The 10,661-nt window shown below is 38.2% G+C and overlaps 1 protein-coding gene across 1 annotated transcript; it reads right to left on the bottom strand.

Moving 5' to 3' along the window:
- Window positions 1-1,687: 1,687 nt before the first annotated feature.
- LOC133871903 (uncharacterized) lies at window positions 1,688-10,447 on the bottom strand. Its single transcript, XM_062309363.1, has 4 exons — window positions 10,152-10,447; window positions 9,815-10,048; window positions 5,726-6,985; window positions 1,688-2,305 (listed from the first exon to the last, which is right to left on the bottom strand). Exons 1-4 carry the CDS (start codon window positions 10,412-10,414, stop codon window positions 1,723-1,725), a joined length of 2,340 nt encoding a protein of 779 aa, XP_062165347.1. The 5' UTR covers window positions 10,415-10,447; the 3' UTR covers window positions 1,688-1,722.
- Between the last annotated feature and the right edge of the window lie 214 nt (window positions 10,448-10,661).

Raw genomic sequence — 10,661 nt, 5'->3', positions numbered from 1 at the left:
AGTTTAGACTCCAGTCTACAGCAGAAGGGTGGAGTGGGGGCCGGGAGAGGAAGATGTTTCAGCTTCACCTACAGTTCCAAGTACATTATATTATGGGGAAAGGCCATTCCAGAGAAGTTCAATCATTCACTACTATTCATGGGCCATGTCATTGTTGAAAGAACAGTTGAAATTGGTTATTCCTCCGAATGTGTATAAAGGCACATACAGTACTTTAGATTCTGCACAGTACGTGTAAAGAAATCTCAACATTTCACTGCAGCTGCAGCTCGTGAATAAGCTCGAGTTCGTTCGGAAAACAAATGAATCAAGCTTAAACAGATTATCTAGCTTGAGCTATTTGAACATTTTATAGTCGGCTCGATTACTGACCTACTCATAGGTGGAGAGAGAGAGAGAGAGAGAGAGGGGAGCTAACCACATCTATCTAGTCCTTATTGAAGAGGACAAAACATGGATGAATGATTGAACCGTGGTCCGTGAGTGGTTCTGTTTGGCGTGAACTCAATTTCTTCCCTTTACCTAATTCCCATGCAGCACATTGCCAAGTAGAGAATGACTTCTTCCACTGTAACACTACACGATTCCTCCAAAGAGAGTTAATTTGGCAAAAGCATGGGACATAGCTTGTCTTCAGGCCTCACAGGGTTTCAGGTTGGTCTCATTTTCCTTAGCTGAACAGCCATAGGCATGGGCTCAGACATGTTTCCATCCCCAAGCCCTTGACCAATAATACTCTCTCTCTCTCTCTCCCCCCCCTTCTATATATACCTAGTTTTCTACCCATTTTCTTTCCCAAGGATAGCAAGTTTAAATTTGAGCTACATAGTACATATATAGATAATGAAATCTTCTTATATCATATTCTTGTGTCTCCTTACAGCTCTTTTCTACCTGTTTTCCCTGACTCTCAGCATCTCCTCCTCCTCTTCTTTCCTCGTTTTAATCCCAGAAAGTCGGCCAATGAGGAAACTCGGTATGTCGGTGCCCTACAACAAGAACAAATGCCAAAAAATGAAGGTAAGTTAGTGTAAAAGTCCTTGAGATCTTACCAGATTTGTCAGAAGAGAGCATGCATGATGGCATATATGCATGGATCTAATTGTTTTCTTCTCGTCTCAGATGGAACTAAAACTTAAACTTGATCGTATTCTGAGAAATGAAGTTACAATTGAAATCATAGTTGAGGATGGCTTACTGGGTCTGTGAAAATGCAGGTCGATGGAGAGATGAAAGGATCAAGCGTCCAGGAAGGTTCAATGGCAGTCACACGTACAAGCAGCGAGGAAAATTTAGATCATGAGCTTGTCTACCACATTGATTACCATGGGGTGACAACACATCCGACGCCAACTCCCAGACACCCTAAACCTTAGACTTCTTATCAGCTTCTATGAGGAGATATGAAGTTATGTATTATGTTAAAATAGATTCAGAAAGTAATTACCAAGGTTGTATTTTGAAAAGAATTTTTTCTTTTCTTTTCTTTTCTTTTCTTTTCTTTTCACTCATCTATGCAAATTTCTGAATAAAAATCATTGCCTGAATATGCCCAATAAAAGAGAGTAGTTGCTATGAAAGCAAGAACTATTCTATGATGAATGTAGCGAAATTCCACCCTGCTTAATGCAATTTCAATTTATTACCTAGAGAGAGAGAGAGAGAGAGAGAGAGAGAGAGATCCGCATATCATCGAAGAAGTTGACATACATAAAAGAGAGATTACGATGTACGGTGCAATGAAATCATTCCATCCATATACTGCTTTCTGGCCTTCTTGTACTTGTCAAGCAGCATTTTATAACTATTTAGTACATTGCCAAATAACACCTCATCACAGAACCTAGACTTTACATGCATGAAAGCTGCTTCTACCTTTTCTTTATGTTCAACACATAAAGGGAATAACTTAGCCATTTCCATCAAAGATAAATTCGAATCATGTCCTTCAATGGTTTCTCCATCCAGATTGAGAAGCCGGAGCCATTGGATCCGTTGAAAGGGATCTTCTTTTTTCCGAATTGCTACTTCTATGCCCCTAAGGGCTTCCGAGAACCTTGACTCTGTATTGATTTTATCAATCAAATGGCTGAAAATGGTTCTCTGATTCAGATCAAGCCGATATCTGGTGTCTGATGGCAAAGAAATTGCAGCAACCAAGCAAGCTTTCCGGAACGTAGGATCAGAATTGCCTAATAGCCCGATTGCAACATGCAAGAGATTGACAGAAATAACATGAAGATCCTGTGGTTGCTTGTGGCTCTGGTTCCAGCAACAAAGCGCAACATGAGCAAATCCCTCCCACCTGGGTCAAATAACATACAAGATAGTGTATAGTATGGTTAAATCCTACAGCAGTTTCAAGTTCAATATAAATCTCAAACATCCAATAATTTCAACTTGAACCATTTTGATGACTCCAATTTAAATTTAAACCAGCTCTTAACCATGACATTAGGACCAACTCTTTTGTTTTGCTTTGCCTTTATATTTTCTTAATGGTTACATGCAACACCAACAGAGTCCGCTGTCTAATTGATATTACACGGTACTTCAACACTGAAGAATTCTGTTTTGAGCTTTACCACGGTAAATGTAACAGGCTTAAATAAATTGACATACTATGACCACATCATTCTGTGAAACACAAATAGTACCAATTTCACCATGCCAAACACACTAGAATAGTTTAAATTCACTTGCTTCATTCCTTTAAATCATATAACATGAGTGAATTCGTATCGTGAATCGCTACAAATCTATAACACAAATATTACCTATCACTATAAGGAAACACAAACTAACACACAGAAAAACACAGACAAATAATGTAACAATTTAAATCTACTACGTAGGCAGATCGCTACAAATCTATAACATCTACGTGATGTTTGCACATGCTTGATTATTACCATATTACATTTTGAAGAAGACCATGATTCAGCTTTCCAGAGACATAGGGTCCTAAATCCCATCTCTGTCTCATAGACATACGTGTCCATATTACATAATTTGGGTCAGCCCACATGCACTGTTTTCAACTTTTCAGTCCTAAACCCTGTCTCTGTCTCACAGACATACATGCCCATATTATATAATTTGGTAAAGAACATGGCTTAGGCCACATGCACTGTTTTCAACTTTTTAAACAATATCACTCGAGTCATTATGAAGATTTGGCATTCAAGAAGGCCATGATTCAGCTTTCCAGACATTGGGTCCTAAACCCCATCTCTATTCTCATAGACATACATGTTCATATTATATAATTTGGGTCAGCCCACATGCACTGTTTTCAACTTTTTAGATAATATCACTCCAATCATTAAGAAAATTTGTCATCCAATATATATGAAGGATTTGTGGAAAAAGCATTAGAATGAATAATAATGTGCACCAATTACTATTCAAAAGTAGCCTCCAGATGGAAGTTTTTAGGGAGATTTAAATACTGAGACTCTTTTAAAGCAGAAAGGCAAATAAATATTGGCCTAACAAGAGCCACACACACACACACACATACAAGATGGAGAGTTGTGGGGTAGGTGGATTTCCAATCTTATCAACCAATTCAAACTTTAACAGTATCACACAATTAGAACTCAAGGCATGACCGGTAATATATGGGAATTACACAAGTGCAGTTGGTAGCAACAAGAACACTAAAGGTTGTGGGAAGTCAACATTGTCACTCAGGACAGTGTTGCTGTTTCATGTTGTTTAGATTGCAATGGACAGGCCAATCCACGTGCTAAAAGGACCCTAGATCCATGAATTGATTGACTGACCAATTGAATTGAGTTCCTTTTTGTAGACTGATGGGCCTAGTGTTGATAATCAGTCAAAGATAGCTATTGAGGTGAAAATAGATAGGGAACCTGACAACCAAATTCAAGCAATGCAATCATTGATTGATTATTTTGAATCCAAGCATGCTCAGCAAACATAATGAGCCACTATGATATAATGAGCAGAGATAAACAGTGAATCAAATCTAATAGGGGAAATTACACTTTATCAACTGGTGGTTTAAAAAATTGCACTTTCCCCACCTGAGATCTACTTGTATTTGCTTTTGGTTCATGAATTTAATGTATTCTGATATAATCCAGAGTAGGGCAATTTTTCCAATTCCTGATACACTAAAATCAGAACGAGTTGTGTTTGCTTCCTTCCACTTGGAGGGAGATTCACAGCTTTGGTACCAGCTGATTCGTCAAGGAAACCATGAGATATCGCAGGATGAGTTCAAAGAAAGGCTTTATGTATGGTATGGACCGTCTCAATTTTTCAACCCCTTCCACAAATTGACTAGGTTGCAGCAAAGTGGCACAACTATCAAACCCAATTGGAAAAGGTCCTAGATAAAGCCGGTTATATGTCTCAAAATAAACAGTTCAGTTGTTTCATCAGGAGCCTCAATTATACTATTAGAGCCAATATCCTCACTGGGAGACCGACAAATCTTTCCGCAGCCCATGGTTTAGCTCAGGTCTCTAAAGCCCAAAACCATTCTTTAAAAAAGGCTATTGGCCCCCAAACCAAAGGAGAACCTAACCTCCAATGAAGAAGCACCAATGCAGACACCACTCCTTTCACTTAAACGAATGACACTAACAATGTTCTGGGTACGGCAAGAAAAGGGAATATCTTTCAAGTGCAACAAAAATATTTAGCTCTAGACGTCGATGCAAGAAACTCTTCTTCATTGAATCTGTTACGGTGAAGATAATGATGGAGATGTGGTTATGGAGGAAGACAATGAAGTAGTGCTCAGACTATACCCTCGAGGATAAGTGTGATTTTTAAGGGGGGACAAATGTTATGCAGCTGCTGGCTAATGGTTAAAAAAAATACACATATATTTTTTGAAATAAGAAACTGAGAAGAATCGGAGGCTGACTGTTAGAGCGGAGAGCTGCACATATTTAGTTTAAATAGGATATAATTATATTAGATAGAATTTTGAATCAAAAAATGGCCAGGCCATGCCAGCACAGCAGTGTGGCATGATATTATAAATAGAACCATGACACCTAATTGAGTCATACAATGGGTATGGGTTGACTTGTTGTCCACACTGTTCTCGGTCAAGCTTTTAAAAACTAAAGGGAATAGTTTTTTTATTGACAAGATACACATGCACTTACTAGATATTTAACCCACGATCTCACCCTCCAACTCATTCTTCTAAGAGTAAAAAGTACCATTTGATAAAGAGCTTATTGGCCAAAATAATAAATAGATAAATGATTAAAAAGAATAATAGACCGTATAATCAATTTAATGGCTGAAGTACTTATGATTCAAATTGATTCTCTTTGATTTTCAACAATTACGTTAAGCTAGTGTATATTTAACATTTCTTATGTATCCTATCATTCAATCAATGTGCAACACATCTTCAACAATTTATTGCATGTTAAGTATATGTCTATTTTGCACCATATCTAACTATGATTTTTCCCTATAAAATAATTTGACTAGCTGAGAAAATAAAAAGGTCTTACAAACATCTTACTTGGCGTTATGGTCAAATCTTAAATCGGCCTCATGACATTCAGCAATCAATATGAACTTGAAAAGTAGAACGCAAAGTAAAATATCCCTAAGAAAAGGCACCACTTCTCACATATAGCAACTGAAAGAACCCATAACATGTTAAAACCATTGGAACCAACTTTAAAAGAAAGTCACAAGCAAATAAAGTTAACTTTTTACTTACTCAAAAGGTGGTTCAACCTCAATACCAAGTGTAAGGTGCAGGGAACATCCAGCAGAACCATTGGGACCACCATTATCTGTACATGCCTCATGTGGAAAACCTCTGGGAACATACAAAATATCACCTTCCTTTAGCGAAATCTTTCTACAGTCGGCCACTGAGACCTCAGCCTCTGCAACATATAGGCTATCAGGAGGATCATATAGGCGAGGTAACTGGACATTCGGCTGAGGAAAAACAGTCCATTGCTTAGTACCAAAAAGTTGGCAAACAAACACACAATGGTCATCAAAGTGACGAGCCAAACCCTGAGAATTAGGTGGTGTCAAGTACATATTGACACCTACAGATGGTTGACCAAAGAGAGATGCTAATCCATTTGCAATAGCGGCAATACTCTCAAAGCGGAATTCCATGCCACGAACAGCAACTGTATAACCCTCTTTATATGCTTCTTCACATTTTTTTACTTCATCAATGTTAAAAATGTGAGAACCCTTTTTGCAGCAAGAGTCCAAACTCTCCTGAAAGAAATGTACCTCTCTTTTCAATTGCCTTTCTGTTCTTAACACTCTTATGTCCTGCTGATAGATTATGGGGCAACCCAATTTATTTCCCACCTCCTTTAAGAAACTAAGGATGTCTAGTTCATCTGAAGCAATAGGAAAACAAGAAACTAAATTCCGAAGGATTGAAGAAAGAAAGGAAGGAACTGTTTTAGTCAAGTGTAGAGACTGTACAAATGAACTGAAAATATCATCACCCTCATTTAAAGCCCTTGAAAGTCTTTGTATGAGAAATGGTGATACCTCCCAATGAGTAAACATGAAATCTTCAAAACTAGATTTACTCAAACCAAAAATACTTCTTTTAAGCACCTCCAAAGGCAAAGTTGGTGTAACTTGACTACTACTAATGGAAAGCCTAAAGATGCTTTCTGCCAGATTGTTAATCCTAATATTGCTTATATAAATGCATGCCTCTTGGCTGGATTTCATGGTGTTGGCAAGCAACATTTCATTATGCACTTCAGCCCACAGCTTTCTCAAAAAGGCCAAGAAAGTTTTAGAGAGGTTTCTGGGGATCTTTTCCAATTGCTCAATGTTGCAGGAGTTGATGAGAATTATGGATGCAGTAAGAAGTAATACTGGAAATTCATCTTCCTCAATTCCAATCTTGCAACACGTAACACTTCCATCATCCACAGAGCATATAGAAACTAGCATCCTTGAAAATTTAGGAACCTGAAGGAATCCAAACCTAATAAAAGTTAAGTCAAAATACTCAAAATTCTTAAATCAGACTATCTAATATACTGTCAGATGTGGAATCCAAATACAAACTGATATATAATCACGATCTGAAACAAGCAGAGGAGCCATTTTTCCCACCGTGGGCTAAAAATGGCAAGAAAATAAATGCCATTACTGGCCTTTGATTTGGCAAGCCCCATGGCCTGTCGACTTCAGCATCTAATTCATTATTCAAGTGAAGATGAATCAAAGGAAGAAAACTATAATCACAAAGTTCAAGAAAGTTGCAGATAATAAGAATGTCTAGGTGTTGCCTACAAACACAAAAACCATTAAAGTTAATGGAAAATATCATTAAGGAAAAGCGAAAACAAGGGTTCAACTTCTGTCTACATCCACTAGCAAACCCGTACCAATATGCCAAGAAGTCAAACAGTGTTTCCAATCCCGTTTTCACTAGTTGCCTCTTCTGGACCAAGACTCTTTTATCTTTTAATTTGTAGATAACAATTAAAGATGTTCAGGAGTGCTGAATGTTCTGCAGAATCTGAAACTTTTTTCTCACTCAAACCCACTTGAAGGAGAAAAAGTGTGCTTTCAGTAAAGCATATAATAAGATGGGAAAGAGTATATTTCTCATTTGGCAAAGAAACTTGCTGGATGGAACTGAATAGGGTTTAAGACCAAAAGTGCAGAAATGCCTTAGTCTTTCACAGGGTTTAACTGGCAGAAAGAGTATTTTGTATATTTACCGCTTGTTTAATATAAACCCTCAAAATACTACTAAGATATTGAATTAAAGTGAATATAATAAGCGAAAGATTAGTCTTTTTTCTCTTTCTTTTTCTTCTTCTTCTTCTTCTCGATGCACTGCACACAGATTAATGTATACAGCTAGGGAACACCATTGAACCTCTCTTTTTTACTTCCCTGTTTACACCCAAAGGCCAGACCATGATCCTTCTCTCATGCCTTTTAAAACCCCAAAGACTATAAAAATTCCCAACCTGATGGACAACAAATTGCTTTCCAAAATAAAATCAATCTTTACTGTCGCCAGAATTTTCCTGCAGCTAATATTCTTCAACAAACAGCCCCTCTATCTCTTCCCCACCTACAATCAACTGACAATGCTCAAACACTTTTTTGTAGCATCTAAAGCTAAAAATCCCAGCATAAAAGCACCCGTTGGCAGGTATCCCCACTTTTATGTTTTGGATGAACAAATTGGATTGCTTACTAAGCATCATAGAAAATATCATAAATCCACTGAGCTCTAAGCCAGAGTAGCCAAAAGTACACAAAAATAATTGATATTACTTTTTCTTTTAATAAGAAAAGGCAAACAATAATACTAAGCACTATTATTCTTTAACACAAAAAATCAATTGGTTGATTTCACTTGCAGTTCTCCAACTCAATAGGCATAGACAACTATATACAAGATAAATGAGGGAGGTGTATGAGAGGATCTTATACACAAGAATTAGACATTACTTTATTCATTTATTGCTCCAGCAGAAGAATAAATAAAGATAAAAATAAAAAACAAATTTTCCATTTAAAAAACAAATGCTATTACTAAACCAGTCTATCAGAATTCACTCGCTAAATTTAACCTTAGAGCCTTCTTTCTGTTGTTAGTTTCGGTCCAAATACTAGAGCTTCAATTAGGTCAGTAATGTGGCACAGCAGTACCGTCACATAAACCCTGTCCATGAACCACCTCTCTAACTTACAAAACCAGATCTCACCAACCTATGATTTCAGCTGTGCTACCCGAAACTTCCACTTCTTTTGTGATAGCCATGCAAACACCACATTACATGGGTAAGGGTATCGCCGCCAACTGCTCCAAAACCGAAACAAATTTTTTTAAAATATAAATTTAGAAACAAAAAGAAATAAGAGCTACTTGCATATTTCATATCTATATCCCACAGAAACCATAATTTGTTTTAATATTATACTGAAATAAGCCTTGGAGTGACCAACACGCCGAGGACCCACTTAGGCCTCATATCGAAGGCCCATGGGACCTCACCACCCAAAGGCCATCCCGTTGGAAGACCGCCTGGCCACAGAGGCTCAAGAGAAAGCCCACACCTTGTGGGTACAACACATCAGATCCCTTCTTTCCCACGTATGTGATAAATTGAATATGATCACATAAAGAAATGCAATCCACCCTTTATTATCTTCTTGGTTTAGGGTTGGTCTTGCTGGGAAACTTTTTGTTGGGGACTCTATAAAGGGAAAACCAACCACTGGAGATCCAATGGGATGGCTACCTTCCATGCCTGTATGACTCTTTCCATGCTTATTTCCTATGTTGATTTCTTACCTCTAATAATCACCCAATTGGTGTCCAAGATGGTAAGCCTATAAAATGGAGGGGAGGTTGCTTCCTCAGGTACACAAACTTCCATTCTCTTTGCCTATACTCCGCCAATTTACCTCCCCATTTACCTACTACCTTCATTATTGGAGGTGGTTCTACCGCTATCTCAAGCGAGCCACTCTGACCTTTTCTCTCTTCCTTGCAGGTCTCCTCTGCCACACGTTTGGTGTGCGGTCACTGTTTTAACAAGACCTAAACCAGTAACTTGGCTTAATCCAAATTCATACTACTGAGTAACCAAAGGCTAAACACCATAATACTAAAATTCAGAGACTCGTTTATTTTCCTCAATTCTCAAGAACATTAAAGCAATTTGAGACCCATTACTGAAACCAAAAACACCACCACATACATAAAAAAAATAAATAAATAAATAAATAAATAAATAAATGCAACAACGAATAAAAACATGATAATCTTCCATTATACACTCACATAAGACTCTCCAAAGCGGAAAGTTCCAGCAGGCGTTGCCGAGCAACCGAGGTGGTCGACATATCCAAAACAGCATTGCAGGCAGCCATTAACACATTCCTCTTCGAACTCCCCAACGCCGAGACCAAACCTTTCACAATCTCACCATCCAAAGCAATCTGTTCGTTCATTTCCAGCGAAAAAAGCGATGCCGCGCCCACAATCTCCGCCCCGCGAGACGCTATCTCGGCCCTTCTGAAATAAAAGAAAAAGAATAACTCCGAGAGTTAGCAGCAACTCGAAATGGGTTATGTTGCATTTGATCGAATGGAGGGAATGGATGCATTGCAGGGATTACTTGGAAGTGAGAATGAATGGGAGCAAAGAGAGGATGGGGTTGGGGTTTTGTGAGAGAAAAGAGGGAGTGAGCTTTATTAAGCATTTCTCGATCAAGGAGAGGGACTCGGGTCTGTGAGAGTTGAGGATTGCTGCGAATAACAGAGCCAAGATGGTGTCGGCATCAACATCTTCTACTCCAAGGCTTTTGTTGCGATGGTAAGAGAAGGTTTCGGAAGTCCGAGCTCTTTTCCGGCGTGGCCGCTCACTCCCGCGGGTCTCCATTCTTCCTTTTCTGCCGATGCTACGTGCTTCTTGAGTCCGTACTCCATATATATTTTAGAAAAAATTATACTATTAATCTACGCGGTTCACCTAAATTACAAATCACTAACTATAGTATTAAATAAAAAATAAAAATAAAAGTTGGTTAGGTCCTTTTGGTAGGAGAAAATTACTTTCTGAAATTATTTTCCGTCTACCAACCTGTTAGGTTGCCACGTTGGTCCAATAAATACACAACACGTGTCAT

The sequence above is a fragment of the Alnus glutinosa genome, chromosome 6, assembly GCF_958979055.1.
Source record: "Alnus glutinosa chromosome 6, dhAlnGlut1.1, whole genome shotgun sequence".
Taxonomy (NCBI): Eukaryota; Viridiplantae; Streptophyta; class Magnoliopsida; order Fagales; family Betulaceae; genus Alnus; species Alnus glutinosa.
The sequence above is the reverse complement of the archived record's forward strand: the minus strand, read 5'-3'. Positions and strand labels throughout refer to the sequence as shown.